General features: G+C 36.8%; 1 protein-coding gene across 1 annotated transcript in view; it reads right to left on the bottom strand.

The window, feature by feature from the left end:
- The window catches only part of LOC136676978 (substance-P receptor-like), a 37,528-nt gene extending 22,876 nt beyond the window's left edge, over positions 1–14,652 (bottom strand). Inside the window, exons 1-2 of the mRNA XM_066654305.1 lie at positions 14,243–14,652; positions 258–452 (exon numbers count right to left, since the gene is read on the bottom strand). Of these exons, the coding sequence (XP_066510402.1) occupies positions 258–452; positions 14,243–14,652 (605 nt within the window). The remainder of the gene's footprint in view (positions 1–257; positions 453–14,242) is intronic.
- Between the last annotated feature and the right edge of the window lie 5,318 nt (positions 14,653–19,970).

Genomic DNA, 19,970 nt, shown 5'->3' on the forward strand with positions numbered 1-19,970 from the left:
TGTCACACTTGTGTTACTGATATTTCAGAAATGAGGAGACAGTCATTCATGTCATTATACTTATTATTAGATGTCTGTGAGAGTATTTTAGACATGTGCATAATGCCTGGTGTTTCAAAAATGGCAACTGTATGTCTCATGTAACATTTCATATGGCCTTGCTTAATAAAGGTCACAAGTTTTTTTCATAGAGGCTACAATTTTTTACAAAATAAAGCCACAATTTCTACTCAGATAAACAGCAAAATCACTCTTACATTGTTTTGAAGTTCATGAAGGTGTACTCAGGCCAGTCAATGTAACAAACAATACGGCCGGGCAGCTGCTCTGTGTCGGAGTAGTAGTACTGTGGGAAGGCCAGCAGGAGCGCTAACACCCAGATCACACCAATGATCAGCTTGGTCTGAGTGGATGACAGACGCTGTTTCAGGGGATGGATGATGGCCATGTACCTGAGGGGGTGTCAGAAAATATATCAGTTATTATCACCAAACACTTTAAAAAGGAAGTGGAGACATGTCACTGGTTAAAACGGAATAAGAATTCCTGTAACACATAACATAGCGTATTATTATGTTATGTCTCTTTGAGCCATTTCGATTAGATATAGATTTGGATTTGTATGTCTCTATTTAAAGAGATCTAAGCCTGATCTTGTATGAATAGTTGCCTGGGAACTATTTTAAGATGGCTGCTGAGAGGGCATTTCCCATAAAGGTATCTAACCCTTTAGAGCTGAAACAGGTGATTTTGTAGAAATCAATGATTAATCCATATTTTACAAGAATATAACCCAAAAAGTCCCATTCATTACATTCAGCCCTCACTCTAAAGCAGTTCCCCTAAAACACAAATACACATGTGGCACAATGGTACAATGCCTCACCCCAACACAATCCACTTACTTCATGTTTCATTCACGTGTTAAAAAAAAAAAAAAAAAAAAAAAAACAGATTTAAAATTCAGATTTAAAATTCTTGGTTTTATGTCAAGAAACATATAATGAAAAAACATGGTTGTATCTACCTAAATATGACTTACTATATTATATTTACTACAACTGTAGATGGATTCTCAGACAGTCATTTCATTCAATAGACTGTATTTTTCTGCCAATGGAGAATCTCAATTTAGAGTGCTGTGAATGCAGTGTGTTTGGTTTAGGATTCATTTCTGCATAGGAAACTAACTTACAGACATGATTCTTTAGCTAACTAAAAATATCTTAAATACATATTTTCAAAGTGCTGCCATTAGACAGTTCATCACCCAAGGAGAAGAAAAATAACTGGCCATTCTGTTACATTGGTTAGCATGGCACTAAATGATTGACACAAATATAATCTGTTGTCTTTTAATAAAGGAAATATAAAAAGTTCATGATTGTGAATTTAAAAATGCAGGCCTATTTTATATATCCAAGGCCAATTTTTCCCCAAAATTTTTTGCTGCTCCGGATTTCATTCAAAGCCAGAGCCTACCAATGTATTTTTGGGAACATATTAACACTGTGTCATGCTTTTGTTGTAATATATTTATGGATTGTTTTGTCCAAGTTAATTAGGCATGTTACAACTTGTATGGCGTACTTTGGCTAGTTTTTAAAACCCAAACGGACTGATGGGATTAGCTTAGCCTATCTTGTATCCCATCCACCCATCTAAGGGTGTTTCTTGTTCCATCTGGTGCTTTCAATTCATTTCCTCAGATTTTAGTTGTAATGATGGTCCCATTACTGCAAAATGTAGTTTCAGGAATATATTAAAAAACAAAAAGTAAAATCAAAGCTGTCTCCCAGCAGTATAACTATTAAAAATCCATGGATAATCTTCATTAGGTTTTTCAGCCATATTACACCACTGTTGAACATTTTGGAGGTGTTGTGGGTTTAATTCAGTGAAACACAGATGAGCAGAGGTGCCTACCTGATGACCCCTGTGAAGAGCTAGTGATGCAGTGGGTGTTTTGAGCATGGATGTAGTGAATGGGTTGGGCACAATGGAGAAAAAGTTGGCCTCCCGAATTGTGACTCTATAATTTGCACTCTGGAGCCTTTCACTGTGTGAAGACAACTCAAAACAGGGTCTGAAAAGATGTGCCACGCTCAAGAGAAAAGGAAATAGACACAAATTTTGAATCACTTGGATGGCAACAAGCAGAAAATGCAACCAACATCCAATACTAAACTTTTAAAGTGTGGCAGCAGATTTCCTTAAATAAAAGGAAACAAGGCTCCAAAAATTGAAAGCTGTAAATTTAATTTTTAGTTAAATACATGTTTCCTAATACCTATTTTAAATGGACAATAAATAAATGTATGGTGGTCTCTGACTGTATATTTTTTTAACTAAAGGAAAAGATGCATATGTTTATTAATGGAACATTCATGCTGCATTTATGTCTAGTGTGATTTGTTATGAATAATTCATAAATCTGATCTGGTCCAATGTTCCCAGGAAAAAGACTCCAGAAATAATCAATGTGCATATTTATTTGCATGAACAAACATTTGCCAACATGAAAAGAAAGAATGATCAGTGATTGCATGATTTTTTTCACCTGCCAATAAACAACTAATTGAGCAGCTGTGAAAGGTTTTGTAGCAGTTTATCTGGAGTGAATTTAATTATTTTACCAAACAACTTCTTCTTGGAATCTGAAAAGCATGTTAGTGCCTCTCACTCCTGGTGGTGAACATGAATTAATGCTTCAGTCTCTCTTTTCATGAGAGAAAAATTGAGTAAATTATGGTTGTTTTTGACACATGGAGATGTGTAAATGAAGGCAGGTTGCTTTGTGAATTAATTAGGCAACATGTGGCTCACAACTTTATTTCTGAACCACACTCTTCACCTCAACAAACTACACAATTTTCTCTCAGGAATGCTTATAAAAGGGCATTCTCATCTTTCTTTTTTACGCCTTATTTTTTACTAGCAGGGAACAAATGTTGCAAACTTGTAGAATGTGACTAGGGGGCTCCACCTGGAACAAACTGTTGTTCAATGTTCTGTTTGGACAAGACTGTCAAATTCTGGGACCCTCATATCATACGGGTCAAACCATGCCTTTAAGCACTCAATCTTCACAATCCTATAAATTCTTTATATTTTCAATTGCTAGCAGGTCAACAAAATGTCATAACATTCCACACACTGAGAGCCAGCAATGTCTTACTGAATCCAATAACATTGTTACAGTACAAGGGCAAAAGTATTAAGAAACCTACACATTACCCCTAAAGGAGATTTTATGGTGTCCCATTCTAAATCCATAGGCATTAATATGTAGTTGGTCCCCACTTTGCAGCTGTAACATCTTCCACTCTTCTGGGAAGACTTTCTACAAGATCTTTGAGTGTGTCTGGGTTTTTTTCATTCATTCATTCATAAGGTAATTTGTGAGATCAGATTGTAATGTTGGATGAGAGGTCCTGGCCCACAATGTATGGTCTTGTTCATCCCAAGGGTACAGGTCAGGGCTCAGTCAAGTTCTTCCATGTCAAACTCACAGAACCATGCTTTTATGGGCCTTGCTTTATGCACTGGGGCACAGTCATGGTGGAAAAGAAAAGGGAAGCATATAATTTTCTAAAATGTCTTGGCATGTTGAAGCATTAAGATTTCCCTTCACTGGAATTAAGGGACTTAGATCAACTCCTGAAAAACAACCCCATATCATTATCCCTGGCACAGTGGCACAGTGCAGCTAGGCATTTAATGTTCTCCTGGCAAATGCCGAACCCAGACTCATTCATCAGACTGACAGAGAAAGAAGCGTGATTTTTCACTGCACAGAACATGATTACAGTGCTCCAGAGTCCAGTGGCACCATGCTTTACACCACTCCATCAGACACTGGGCATTGTGTTTGGTGATGTAAGGCCTTCATGCAGCTGCTCAGCCATGGAAACACACATGCTATGAAACTCACTGTGCAGTTTTTTTGCTGATGTTAATGACTCAGGACGTTTCAAACTCTGAAGTTATTGACTCAGCAGAGGGTTGGCAACTTACACACTGTGTGCCTCAGCACTTGGCGACCTCATTCTGTAACCTCAAGTTGCTGTGGTCCCTGAAAACTTCCACTATTCAATAATATTACTCACAGATGATTGTGGGATGTCTAGGAGGAATGTTGCATTCTATTACAATAGCATGCTTGAACTCAATGAGAGTTTCTTTCACATGTATGTAAAGGCAGACTGCATGGGTAGGTACTTGATTTTATACACCTGTGGCAATGGCACACAATGGAACACCTGAATTTAATAATTAGTGTCTCAATCATTTTGTCCTTATAGTTTATAATTTATTTATTTTGTTTTATTAATTAAAATGATTCTGGTTGATTTCTTTTCTTTTGCTGAAATGACCACTAGGGGGGCTGCCAAAAGTTTTTTTAACCAGGCTGTCCAATTTTGACCTCTGTTGTTTTGTTGGTCCTGTTAGCCAGATGTTAAGATGTCCAATTGAATCTCATCCTAAATACATTTTTATTTGTTGAAGGAAATGACTCATGGAGGTCTGTAAATGAAGGTAGGTCATGCACACTTCCGTCACACTCTGCCGCCACTTGGCAGATTAATTAGGCAACTCACAAGTTTATTTCTGAACTGTAATTTCCCCCGCCAACAGTCTGCCAACATCCTCACAAGCTTCTGCCAGGCACACACACAAACTTACAAAGGCATTGAAATGTATCTTGTATCTTGCAGAAATACAAATCCAATGAGCATGGACAGACCAGGCATATTCAAAATAATCAATTAATGGGCTAGTCAGGCCTGACTAAATCACCTAATGTCCACAGAATTCTCAGTTCCTGTCAAGTAATCCTCATTTGAACCTCTTGAATTAGCTCCTTCTGTCCATTAAAGCATCTGAACAAGTGAGAGTTTGAAAATCATGATCTTAACATTAGCACTACATCTCTGGATTTTCCTCCAGAGTCTGAAAAATACTTGTCAAGTTCTTAAAGGCACAGTAGACAATTTTGGCAAACTTCTGTTTTCACAGCAAAACACACCTCTGAAACTTTAAAGGTGGAACGGTATGTTTGAGTAGGAAACCAACTGTAGCTTATTCTTGGTTTAAGTTTACTATGTCTGTACGTTTTATTCACTGTTTCAATTACCACAGAAACCCACATGTAAATTGATCTGTTTAGTTTTGTTGCAATTTTTGCACTTTTCAACATGCAGAGATCTCTCCACCATTCAAATGCCTCTTTTTTAAAGCTCTCTGAAACTCTACTGAAGTTATGGAACACAGTTTTTTATCAAAACATTTAGACACACAGTTTATTTTTGTCCACATCTCTGTAGACCAGAGCCTATGGGTTTTAAAATGCTGAACTCTGAGCTTACTGAACTTCTGAACTCATATGACAAAAAGTGCGCAGAGGAAATATTTAATATTTACATTAATTTGCTCGGTACAAAGCACCCCACCAAGGGTGTGTTCTCACATCCCAGCCCTCACCGTACCCAGTGATTCAGGGTTGGCCCCGGACCTGCAATGACCCTGAACTGAATAAGTGGTTATAGACAATGAATGAATGAATGCTCCTTTCAAAAGTTATGGTATATTTATATTTGTTTTACTGTACCCAGTACAGTAAAAAAAAAAAAAAAATATATATATATATATATATATATATAGTGATAGTGTGTGTGTGAGAAAATGTCTACTAAAAATAAGAAACACAATATGATATCAAAATTATGAAAAAAGTTCAGTACATTATGATTTTTCATGTTTGTTCCCTGTAAAGCATGAGATAACTATTTTATAACAATTTGTTAAATATTTGTATATAAATATTCTCTGTTGTTTTCTTCCTGAATTACTATATATAATATAATTACCTATATTAATCTTCCCTTAAAAGGAGCAACTGCTAAGCCAGATTCCTTATAAGTGACCTCTTACTTGGCCAGTAGAACCAGATTTGGATTTGGATTCCTTAAGTCTGGTCTTGGATTGGATTTACAAAGGAGAATTACAGCAGAGGATGGAGTCTCGTCCAGATTTGGGACCTGAGAAATCACTCAGCATTTTTGTGGAAAGACTGAGAAAGGGGCTATCAGTTATCCACCACATTGCGCTGTGGACAGCCACTGTCCAGAGTCTGAGTGACTCAACTCCTTTACCAGATCAGCTGTTAATGTCATTTCAGGAAAATGAATGAGTTGTGGTAAGTGCAAAATGGTGCAGAATCTGTGTCTGCTCTTAGATTTATAATCAGAGAGACCATATCTCCAGGGTATTTGCAATTATTTATACACACTCAATGTCCACTTTATTAAAAATGTCTACCCTGCCATTTATCACATTGTCCACTTTTTGGACTTGTTTGAGGGCACTTTGCCTTGAAATTTGTGAAGGTCTGATTATCCAGATACTTTCTAGTTCTGTAAGAAAAAACTTTAGCATAAAAATACAGTTTATGTGTTCCAAACCTTTATTACACCTTGACACACTCTGTGTCTACCTCTTTAATTACTGGTCAGATTCTGACCACAGGATCACTGTTTTTAAAACATTATTGGTGTGATGGACCTTTCTCCGGTGATACAGTTAGTATCACTGCTGGGAACAAAGTTGAAGATGGCATTTTTGACAGGCCATGTTTTATTTGCCAAACCTATTCAAACAGCTCTACATTGTAGGAGTTTTCATAAACTAAATGTAAAATACCTGAAATACATATACAAGAGTAAATACATATTAGAATGTGGATAATAAAGGAAAACACATCTGACCAAAACACTCAAACACACACACACACTTTTTGTCCAGCTGGGGTCATTTTCTCCACTATGTTCTGTCCAGTGTCTCCGGTCAGGCTGGTTTAAAGTGATTTGCTGAAGCCCAAAGGCAATTACACATGATCAGGATCACATGCGGAGATACAAGGAAAGTTCAAAAGGTCATGCAGATCCACACCACATATTAATGTGCTTCACATATTACATTATTATTCATTTAATTCATCCTGTAAAAGTTTTGTAAATCAAACACCACATGGTATTAATCTTGTTTCATATATTCAATATATATATATATATATATATATATATATATATATATATATATATATATATATATTACATGTTTTATTAATTTTTTTCCCCCTGGACTTAATGTTGGATATTACTTTTATTATGAGGTCATTCTACATATTAAATACTTAACTAAAAAGCTAGGAATGTTTGTTGATTATTTTGAGAAAAATGTAATTATGCATCAATCATAATCAAATAAATCATAAAATAAATAAAATAAGGTTAAACAAGTGAAATAAAAATAATATAATGAATAATAATTAATTATCTTCGATATATTAGTCATTATTTTGACATATGTAGTGAATATTTTGAACAAATGAGATGTTATTTCAATAGTTTGAGGCTGAACTTTTTTTCTGTAGAAAATCATCCTTTAGCTCTTCGACACAGGCAGAGAAAATTCCAGTTAGTGGCCAGTGTCAAGAAAAGGCTAAATAAATGCTTCTTCATAACCGGAGATTATTATATTTGCTTTTCTGCCCTGGGATTGTCTGGCCATTTCCCCTTTGGCCAATAGTAGCTCTAAATGCATACTTAAAGAACATTAAGGACCACTTTTTTCCTCTATATAACATACACACAAGGGTTTTTATATTACAAACTCCATTTCCAGAAAACGCATTTTTACTGCAAAATGTGAAAGAAACAAAATGCAATGATCTGCAAATCATATAAACCCTACATTTAATTGACGTTTCAAATGATCAAAGTGAGAAAATCTATTGTTTTTGAAAAATATTTGCCTCTTTTTAATCTGATGCCAGGAACAGGTTACAAAATGTGGGGACAGGGGCATGTTTACTACTCTGTTTCTTCATCTCTTCTTTTAACAACACTCTGTAAATGACTGGGAACTGAGGAGAGCAATTGCTGTAGTTCTAAAAATGAAATGTTTTCCTGTTTTTACTTCATATAATATTTCATCTGCTCAACAGAACAGGGGTCTCTATTGTAGTATTTTTAACTTCATAATGCACAGATGTTTTCAATGAGTCTGACCTGAGGGGTCTGATGCTGTTATAATCCTTGCAGAAAATGGATTGACACTGTCTTGATAAAATAAGCAAGGTCTTCCCTGAAATTAGCAATTTCTGGGTGGAAGTATGTTGCTCCAAAACATGTATATATTGTTTAGAGTTAATAATGCCTTGACAGATGTGCATGCCTTGTTCACTAATGCACCCCATACCATCACGGATAATAGCTTTTGAACTTTGTGCTTATAATCTGCTTGAAGGTCCCTGTCCACTTTAGCCTAGACAGCACCCATGGTTTAAAAAAAATCAAATTTTTATTGTCAGCCCAGAGAACACCTTTCCACTTCAAACGAGTCCATTTTTAATGATGTCATGCCCAAAGAAAGTGGTGCCATTTCTGGATTCTGGTTATTTATCGTTTCCTCGTTGTATTATAGAGTTTTAACTTGAACTTATTGAGGCAGTGATGAACTGTGTTCACAGACTATGATTTTCAAATGGGATTCTAAGCCCATGCAGTGATTTCCACTACAGAATTGTGTTTGCTTGTAAATCAGTGCCACCTGAGCAAGTGCCACAGCAAGCCAATACTTGTTTCTGGCCCTGTCCTTTACATAAAGAGATACATTTGAATTCCCTAAATCTTTTAATGATATTTTGTACTGTAGATGAAGATATTGTCTTCTTTGTCATTTTATGGTGAAAAATAAAATAATAAAAGGCAAGGCCAATTCAGTCATTATTATTTGATAATGAAAATAAAATGAAATATATTTCAGAAAATAAATCAGTATTTAAGGATTATCACTATTATGATATATAATCAAATTTTAATAAAGTATGTCAACATACTTTTGAAATACTGCAGGCGAATGAGTGTTAAAAAAAACCACAAAAAGTCTTACTAATGGAAGAAATTGGCTTCTGTATCCACATGAAGTTAATTTCTTCACATGGTTAAAGGTAAATAAGTTTTTCCATCATAAGTTGCCCATTTCTAAATGTTCTCCACAATAAATGCTACTCATGTCAGCCTCTATCTGCTGAGATCTTCTTCCCTTTTGGTTTTCTTGATTTTTTTCATACAGTGCCACACACCAGGAGTTAACTTCATAGGCAGCTCCTACAGAGCCAAAGGACTGCTACAAATAAGAACAAGCTGCATCCTGGTGTTAAATACATACAAAATACACTGAAATAAACATGACATATAACTGGTTAAAATCGTTATTTTTATTAATGTTATTATAGCCTAAAGCTGTTTTAGTTTTCTGACTCTTCCCACACCTGTTACCTTGTTTTGCATGTAAACATACCCAGAAAGTCTTTTTCTTGTTGGAACATCCCTTTATAGATACCTCTCACCTTAAGTTTGTGTTGGCCATAGACTGTTGTTTTTTCCATTTTTGCTGTGATCAATTATAGGATTCTTTCATCTGTGTGTTCCTAGTATATTTCCTTATATATTTCCTAAGATATGTATTGTCTCTCCAATATTTAGTTTTATGTTTGTTATTTTTGTTCTGTTTTTCAAAACCTTCTTGCGCTAGCATCCTGCCTCTTGGCCACTGTTACAACAAAGTAAATAATAGTATTGCAATAAATTATATTATATATAATTTATTTTATTAAAAAAAATAATATTATATTAAGTCCCCTTTTTAAAAATATCAGAAAATCCACATTATTTACATTATTTACTGTTGATTGTGTTAGGTTGCTTTTCAATGATGTATGCAGAGCTGGACCGCCCTATACGCTCACTACACACACTACGTAGGGCCCCGCAAATGAACAAAAGCCCTCTTATCTCACCCTTTGCGTAAAGTTAGCGGGATTTAGAGTATCATCAGAAGATGAAGCAAAACTATCCTCCAGGATATGAAAAGAGGGGGAAAAAAAGACTCCACAAGACTGAGCTGTGGGAACAGCAGTCAGTTAAACCTGTGGAGGTTGGATTGTTAATAAATAATAGTCTACTAACATAGCCGTGGTAATATATTTAGAGGTGGCATGCACTGCACAGCTGTTCTCCACGACCTTAAAAGCCTTGCAGCATCTCAGTATCATGAACCAAAGTTTGTGAAAAGTGAATATATACTGATATTTTTAAACTGTCTAGTACTCGTTTAAACTTCCCAAACACACCAGTACACTCTTAAATTTCCTTACAATTTCATTCAACCTTAAAAATGATATAGTTACTTCCAAGTACTAAGTTGACTTAGAAGTTTCAGCTCCACCTTAAATGCTGCCATGATATTCACACAATCACACTAACACCAGCATATTTGACGTCTTTGTTACACCTTAAACAGTGAGGCAGTTACAGGTGCCTCGACAAAACTACTGCATCATTTAGGGTTACACAAGGCTGCAAGCTGGAGAATAAACATCTATGTTTGCTTCTTTTTCTTCTATTCCACCTTAAGTGCTGCAGCTGTTTATTTATATATTCATTCATTTATTCATTGCCTGTAAGCGCTTATCCAGTTCAGGGTCACAGTGGGTCTGGAGCCTACCCGGAATCACTGGGCGCATGGCAGGAACACACCCTGGAGGGGGCGCCAGTCCTTCACAGGGCAACACACACTCCCACATTCACTCACACACTCACACCTACGGACAATCTGAGTCACCAATCCACATACCAACGATGCTTTTAGACTGCGGGAGGAAACCGGAGCACCCGGAGGAAACCAGTGTGAATATGGGGAGAACACATCAAACTCCTCACAGACCGTTTTTATATTGTTTTTTTTTTTTTAGAAATATTGTTTGTTTACATCTCATTTTGTTCTGTATATGGATGTTTAAGACAAAAAAACGAAGGGAAAATAAAAGTAAATAGTCAGGTGCAACTGTCAAAAAATGGTCACAATTTGGCTTCAGAGTTCAGGTAGGAGGGCCCCTTATCAAAATTTTGCTTAGGGCCCCAGGAAAGCCTGGACTGGCTCTGGATGTATGCACAAAGGTTTGCAGTAATCCTTTATTATGAGTGAATGCATCACATCAATTGTGGACATAGATATTCAGTTGTACATATAGTGTACATATAGTGGTGTTGAATATCACCATGCCCAATGCCACTTGTTGTCTAGAAGGCAAACCTACATTCTCAGGAACATAAAAGCACCATCTAGTATCTTGGGATAAGAATCAGAACTAATCGTGAATTTATCATTGCTCTATGCCATCAAATGCTCATAGCAATGTTCTAAAATCTAAAGTAAAGCCTTTCTAAAGTGTAGAGGCTGTCACGGGAAATGGGGTCAAAATACAAATGGATACAATTAATTTAAGAAAAATGATGAGCCACAAATGTTTGTACATATAGTGGTGTTTACAGAAATAAGACTGTTACAGGAGGCTGTATCTTCTGTGGCTTTTTGGTTGAAAGCTGAAATGAATATCTGCAACAAATTACATGCTCTCTTGAGGCGTGGTGAAAGAAAAAAGGTGAAAAAAAGAGAGAAACTCCAGGAGTGTGAACATGTAAACACGTCTCTGACTGATTTCCTAATATAGAACCACAGAGTTCTCCTGCAGTACTCTCTCAGAATGCCTCCACAGAGGGAAAGGAACAAAAGAATCTCCTCTGACTTTGGAGAGATCTGAGTAAATTAGAAATCAACAAAGCATCCCCTTCACCTATGGAGGTCCGAAAACACACAGTGTCCTGGACATTCTACACTTCCCTCTTTCTTTTTTGTTCTTTACCCTCTTGATCTTTCTTTACTATCCCTCTCTTTATTTCCTCTATCTCTGTTCTTCCTATTGTTGTGCTTTATCCCGATCTCTGCTTTCCATGATCCCTGTTTATTAGTTCTTTCCTCAATTTAATCTCTATCTTTCTTTTAATTTCTCTCTCTCTCTCTCTCTCTCTCTCTCTCTCTCTCTCTCTCTCTCTATCTATCTCTCCCCCTGTCTCTGTGTCTCCCTTTCTTTTTTCTTTCTCGATATGCATTCTCTTTCTTGCTTCTCTCTCTCTGTCGCTCTTTCTCTCTGGTGGGTAATTGAATGTTAAACGCAGATTAAAGGGCAGGTTTACAGCACTCAATGCTGAAAGGCAAGAGATAAGCAGCGGAACTGAAGGATTGCAGACACTTGAATGTAACTGGAGCTCAAGTGGAGGATTAGATGCATAGGAAAGTGTTCAGTACTGTGAAACATGTTGATACAAACATATAGGAGATCAGTACAATATCTGAACATAAACAACAATTTTTAATAAATAGCCTATGAGAAAACCCATAAAGATAGACATCTAAGCATGTCAATCAGAGCAAACTGGGTGGGGTTTATTTTAACAAAATAAAATGATTGTTGAAGGGGTTTGGGTATATCATACCATAGCAGTATGAACTAAATGAGTGGGGCGACCGTGAACAAGCACAGAGAATAAGTCAGATTATAAATATTAATGAGACCAAGACCAGACTGATTGTAAATACTAAGGAGTTCAAGACCAGCCTGCATGCCATCAGAGAATGACCACTTTCAACACGGCTACTCTACCCAGCATGATGGTTAAGAGTGCCCACTTTCACTGACGCTACAAACACAAAGCAGCTGCTCACCACATTTGTATTGCTGTTAGCTGCTCCTGTTTTCCCCTGGACTTATTTATTCTCTGCTGGTTCTTTGACCCTGTGTCTGTCTTTTGATGTTCTGTGTTCTGATGACTGGATTTTTGGTTCTTGAAAAGTGCTGAATAAATACAATATAATACTACTATTGGTATTATTATTAGTAGTAGTAGTAGTAGTTGTAATCATAATCTTAGTATAATTACTAGCAAGTCTTAGCCAAGCCTAAATACTTATGATTTCAAGAAGTCTGTGTACAAATAAAGTTCAGGAGTAGTCTGAAAAATACTAATACTAATAGGTTTAAAACTATGGTCTATAAGGAATAGCCTGCAAATGAATAACAGAGTCCAAGACTAGTCTGAGTATAAATGCTAACAAGCTTATTTCTGAGTTATTCACTGAAAATTTACACTTTGAATTTACTTTTTTTTTATGTCAAAGGGGCGAATATCATTAAATCATCTACATCAAGATGTACAGTTAGAGAATGAGCGCATGGTGTTAAAATTATATCTCTGGATGTAGATGATTTAATCTCAGTTAACCCTTTATTATTAAGTAAACTCAAATGTATTTATTTATTTATTTATTTATTTTTCCCAATTTGGTTCCAAGACAAGTGTGTGTTCAGGTCAAGTATGAGTGTAAATATAACAATTCTAAAACAAGTACAGTTAGTCAGATAAAAGGCTCACATATTGTGATATGTCATGTGGTGTATGAGATTTGGGGAGAAACAGACACTTGTTTATGGATCAGTTGAAGCTCCAGAATACATACAAAAAAAAATTAATTAATAAAAAAAATTAAAAATAGTTTATGGAATACGTTTAGCAACTGTGGAAAAGGAACTCAGAAAGTAAACAGTGTTTTTGAAATTCTATTCAGAACAATATACGTCTTTGTACATTTTACCATATATTTTCCAATTAATTTCCAAATCCATGTATTAGTTATATATTTCTATGCTGATAGACAATGATATACCTCAGTGTCCATGAACGTCAGATGTATATTTTCATGTCCACTTTCACCCATATATAGTCCTCTGTATATCCATGCCCATGTATTCTAACACTTTATTCTATAATTCTATGCCCATGTGCTTTCCCCCTGGTATGTTCTCATTAAATTTATCCCATATTTCCACATATGTGTCCATGCCATATTCCCATATTTAAAATTAACCTATCACGCCTAAACCATCCTCATGCATTTTGTCAATATTCCCAAGCATATGTATATCATCTCTATTATTTCCCATATTTCCATGCCCATGTGCTATTCCCCTGGTATTTTCCCATGCGCAGCCCCACCATAAATTCCCAAATATTTCAATGTCCCTAAACTTTCCCATGTTGATGCATTTTTTTCGCATTTATCCCCATTTCTACTTATTTTACTTAATATTTTCCCCGTTGATTTTCATGACCACGAACTTCTCCATACACTTTCCATTTCACCATTCATGACACATATTTCCATGTACTTTCCCATTGGTTTCTTTGACCAGTGCATTTCCACACGTATCTGCGCGTGTCCTTGTATATGCTTTTCTTCAAGAGTATTAGTAAACCGAGGGAAATCTGCGCGCGCTCACCTGTCCACGGCGATGGCGGTCATGGAGCAGATGCTGGCGAACACGGCGGCTATGGGGAAGAAGTTGTGGAAGCGGCAGTACACGAGGCCGAAGTACCACTCGTTGTGCGCGGCGTACACGAAGTTGACCACGGTGTTGAAGGCGGACATGCTGGCCTCCGCGAACGCCAGGTTCACGAGAAAGAAGTTGGTGACTGTCCGCATGCGCCGGTGCGCCACGATGATCCACACCACAGTCACGTTTCCCACAACGGAGACCACCACTACCGCCGAGTACGCTACGGCCCACAGCGCGATGCGCCACGCGGGCTGCACGAACTGGTTCCAGTAGGCGTCTGAGTCCGTGCTGTTCATCTCCAGAGCGCTCCCGTTCCCCGGCCAAGCCTCTGTGGACGTGTAGAGGGGGTCCATCTCAAGCTCAGCTCCAAGACACAACTGAGGGGGTAAGAAAGTTCCGAAAAAAAAAACGTCGAAAAGTCGCTTTCGGATTGGGTTTAATCGACCATGTTCGTGTCGATTATTCTACTGAAAATGCTGGAGTACGCTTTTTTTTGGAGACTGGGAGTTCTCCTTGGCGAAGCGCGAGCGCAGAGTGAAGCGAGAGCGCAGCGTGGCAGCTTCTCCAGCGCGCGCCCGCAGACAAATGACACATACACACACGTCCCCGCCCCCTTTCAGCGCGTGCTTCGCGCCTCTCATGTTTTTGCTGCCTAATTTTAGCTCCTGAACTCGCGAGTCCCCTCACACTGTCAGCACTCCGCGTTAGAAAAAAAGACGTCTCTTTGATAAAATGGTAATTCTTCAGTACAATAAAAGCAGTAACGAGAACCTGTAGACACTGAGGAGTTCAACCTGCACAGCCCAACCTGCCTCTGGAAACACATCTGTCGATCTTCCTTTGATTTCTCTTCAGTGGGAGTCTAACACTTACATTTCACAAAGTCACATGATATTTACATTATCTTATTATCTCTTAGATCCACAAAGGCCTTTAATTTATAGCTAAGAAAAAAATCTAATTTGCGTAACCGTAGGTGCAGTCGAGTGGCCAAGACATGTTTGGAGTCGTTGGAGAAGCAAACAAATAAATAAATAAATAAATAAATAAAATGTAACCCCTTCTTGGTCTCCTGAACTATTTTCAGCTTTTTAAACATGGCAGGGAATATTTTATAAATTATTCAAGTTACAGTGTTTTGAAACATTTCACATAGGGGGCATCAACAAACTTGCAGGCAAAGATGGGTTGAGGTTCATCTCTTTGTGCCAAAATCTGTGAGAGATTTGTCAACAAGTTCAATAAATAAATAAAATAAAATAAAATAAAATCAGTGCAAGACTGCAAAGAATGGAGGACTTTTACCATATATCATACAAAACATTGTAAACCTTCAGAAAATCCAAATCAATCCTAGTCTGTGTATGTCATACAGCAAGGTCCGAAACCACTATTGAATATGCATGTCCTTTGAGCCCTCAGACAGAAGTGTATGACAAACTGTCTACTGCTACTGTGATAAATATAACCGCATAGGCTCAGAAAATGAAACCTGAAGCTCTGTTACAAAAAGAGAAAGACATACAGCAATTCTGAGAACTTCACTGGGCTCATCTCTGATGTTACAAAAGACACTTCAAATGTATGCTGTGGTCAAATGAGTCCATGTTTCTGCTCGGGTTCATGAACAATATAAAATATCTAGTTTTCAAAGACAAAAAGAGAGCGTCTAGACTGTTATCAGTGACATGTGCAAAAGCCGACACATCTAATGATAAGTGAGGTGCATCAGTGATTATAGCATTGGTGACTGTTATATGTGAGATGGTACTATTGATGTAGAGGCATATATTGGGAGTTTAGAGAGACATATGCTGCCATCAAGGGGAGACCTTTACCCAGGACTTTCATGGGGATTTCAGCAGGAAAATGCCAGGCCTCTTTCTGCTTGTGGTTTCGTAGACATAGACCTTCCTTGCTGTTCAGAACGGACTCCTCTGGCACATCATGAAGAGAAGTAACCCACAATTGAAACATCTGACTGTACTTGGCCAGTTACGTATAGTTTCAGGTAAATAAACAAATCAAACATTCATGATTTTATTGTTTTTACATAATGTCCCAACTTTCTTGGAAATGCGGTTGTTACCAAACAATCAGGAAAACACAAAACAACATCACTGACTATTGGACACTACCAAGAACCAACAGGAACATAATTCATGGCTTAATAAAATTAAAATGTATCTATCTGTGTAGCATAACAGTTTCACAGAAAGCGTGAAATGAAATGGAAAACTCTAAAGCAGATTCATATTTATCTAAGGTCATTATTCCTAATGTCAATAGTCAGTTAGAGGGGTGTAAGCCCCCTAATCATTGAGCTGTGGAGAAGTGGAAGTGTGTTTTCTGGTGATGGAGCTCCTTTCTATTCTTCTGAAAGGAGTTGGAGTGACAGAACTAATCATCCAGCACATGACCTCTCTAATGTTCTATTGACTGCCATTACACCCTCACAGAAATAATCAAACATCTAGTGAAAATCCTTCCCAGAAGATTAGAAGTTCTTACTGAGTCCTGTTTACTATGTCATATTCTTCATATGTATGTGCAGGTACACAGTAACGTCAGCAGTGTTAAATCAACACTGTTAGTGTTAACACAGAGGGCATTAAATTATTACACTAACAGTGTTAATTTAACACTAATAGTGATGATTTAACACTGGTGAATTTACTGTGTATACTTTAGGAGTATTTCTGTGACACCACTTCACTTATTATAAATAATGTACGCAACATGCAATATGTTTTTTTTTACAGTGACACTGCACTTTCCTTTGGGAGTAATTAATTTTCTGTATTTGCTTCATCCAATTAGGGTCAAGGTTTGTCTGGAACCTAATCAGAATCACTGGGTCTAAGGCAGGGACACACTCTGTATGGGGTGCCTGCCCATCACAGAGCACCATAAATTCATTAATTTAGTCACTTACTCACACCTGCCACACAGAAAATACATATAATCTCATCTTATCCTAATAGCCTACATTTTAGGAAAATAAATTAGATGAGAAGGCTTTCACAAGCTTGAAAAAAAACTGATACATTTGAATGGACTTGTACAGGTGTAAATTATTTCACTAAATCTAATGAATAATCTTCCCTCAGCAGTCTTTTTTGTTGGTGAGCATGGCATCAGCCCCTCAATGTCCCTTTAACCAAGTGAGAGCAGCTGGAAATATTATGCCTGTTCAACGTGATCTTAATACTGAGCTATTGAGCAAAAACCTGTTGTCTCAAACTTACAGCAGCCTATTAAAATAATGTCTGTCTGACAATTCAGTTTTTAACAAAAATGATCAGATGATGAACAGAGTCACACAGGAAACTTTTAAGTTCCACATAGTAAACTGGATCATCCAACGTTGTTATAGTAAAATATAATTCTGTCTTGTGTGTACTATTTAAAAAATCATCACTCCTGTACACAACTAAAAGAGCTTCAGGAACTGCCTTAAAGTTAATTATTTTAATCAAAAAATAATTTTGTTATAAAATTCAGTTCATTTTTCTTCATCATTTGCTCTCCAGTCTATTTGTGTGCTGCAAACCAGTTTAATGTGTTTACTATGCCCAAGTGTCAGTAAAGAGTTAAAAAAACAAAGGGGCACAATCTGATATGCTAGGCTTTTTCTCTTTTTGCTCAGGTCTCTGAAATGGCTGAGAGAGAGTTCCAAATGTTAAAAAAAACATGAAAAACTGAGTTTTTTTCTATTCCTTCTCCATATGTGAGTAATACTGACTCATTTTTCCTGTTTCAGATTACTAAAAGTGGATTCATGCCAAATTCATGAGACTGCATGAAAGTACACACAGACCATAAGTGCTATAAAACCTGCTGAGTAACAAATGAGTTTCTGTGGTAATTCAAACAATGAATAAAAACTTACCGACAAGTTAATCTTCAGCCACATACAAACAGCAGTTGTTTTTTTCAAACATCTTTCCATCTTAAAAGGTGCTGAGCTTCTGAACATAGGAGAAAAGAAGTTCCCCACTACCTCTGACTCTCCCTTTAATGAAATTATGGCCATTGTTGGAGCTCTGAGATGGATTGTGCCCTAAATGCACACATATACACTCTCAGAAAAACCATCACTGTGGTGAAATCCTCAGTGTTACACCTCAGTAACATTTTCTTCTGAGGGTGTATAATTCTTACACTTTTGTTTTATTATGCTTTTAGTATTTAAATAAAAGTTAGCATTTAGCATGAGGTGAGTGCTGTGTATATTTTCACTGACAAGTTGAAGCGGCTCAATCTGCTTATTTTATTTCTGCTGTCAGAATTCGTATTTCGAATATCAGAAAAAAACATGTCATTCACCCAGCAATTTTGCACACAGCAAATAAATGTTTAATTAAAGCTGATTCAATGCATTTTCCCACTTTTTTTTCATTAACTCCCAGATGTAATACTGCTCCTTTACTACTCTCCTCAGTAATCATAAGTGTTAATAAAGACATGTAAAGTGATTATACTTCATGTTATGAAACAAAAGATACACTGACAAATTGTGGCCTTGACGTGTCAGATTCTGTACTAAATCCTATTGTAAACATGGCTGCCCCATGTGGACAACCCACTCTATGTAGCATGTACTGGTTCATTCATGGATTTCAAAACAGAAAAATATCAAAATTATAAACAATCACATTGATATATATTCTTTGCGCTTTCTTCATGGTAAAAACAACTGAGTGCTTCTTTCATTTATAACACTGTGCTACTGTCAATCACCCGTGCATCTCGTGTTTAAGAAAGCCTTTCTCACTGGCTCCCTCTAGAGGTGCTCTCCAACCACCTTTTTCCACCATCCAATATTGGAGCAAACCTGTCAGCAGTATCACAGAGGTCTTTGTTGCCATGATTCAGACTCAATCCTACCCTTATCCTATTAGTTCAGCCAGCTTTAATTCATGTAGTATTTATTGTCAAAACACCCAGTAAGATTTTCTTTTGTCAGAAAAAAAACCTACCCATAAAACATATAGTAAATTTTTAAATTTCCGTGGAAACACAATATTTTGTTATGAATGTATAGTATAATTTACCACTGTTCTTTTTAGAAGACTTAATAGTGTGATTTCCTCAGAAATGCACACTATATATCCCCGAGTATATGGAAACAAGTGAGAGAATACAAAACAGATTTAATGTTTGTGAAGACCTATTTTAATTTGCTTGTCCAATAGCTTGTCCACAAGCTATTGGACCCTCGTTCTAAAGATTAAATTAGAAATCTGGATTCTAATCATGCCGAAGAGGGTATTGGGTAGACTAATTAGTCCAAATGGGAAGTAGTTGGTTAATAGGAATACAACAAGTTTGCAACACACTGGCATCCATGGAACTTTAATGAATACCTTCAACTGTCTCTTGCTCTATGATATTCCCGGAAGAATCCTTGTTCTAACTAAAGCTACTATGAATTCAACAATATATGGAAGCTTTAGACTTTCTCCATGATGAGCAGTCTATCTTTGTGTTTCATGTATTTAAAATTCATGCTGATTCAATGCCATACTGATTAAACGCCCATCACTGCCTCACACAGGAATGACTTGCTACAGGTAGCTACAAGTGAATGGAAGCCTGTACAGTGCTAAAATCATATTATGCTGATTGCATGCTAATGCAGTTCCTTGGCATTTCATTTTTGTATAGC

Source organism: Hoplias malabaricus, chromosome X2, assembly GCF_029633855.1.
Source record: "Hoplias malabaricus isolate fHopMal1 chromosome X2, fHopMal1.hap1, whole genome shotgun sequence".
In the NCBI taxonomy this organism is placed as follows: domain Eukaryota; kingdom Metazoa; phylum Chordata; class Actinopteri; order Characiformes; family Erythrinidae; genus Hoplias; species Hoplias malabaricus.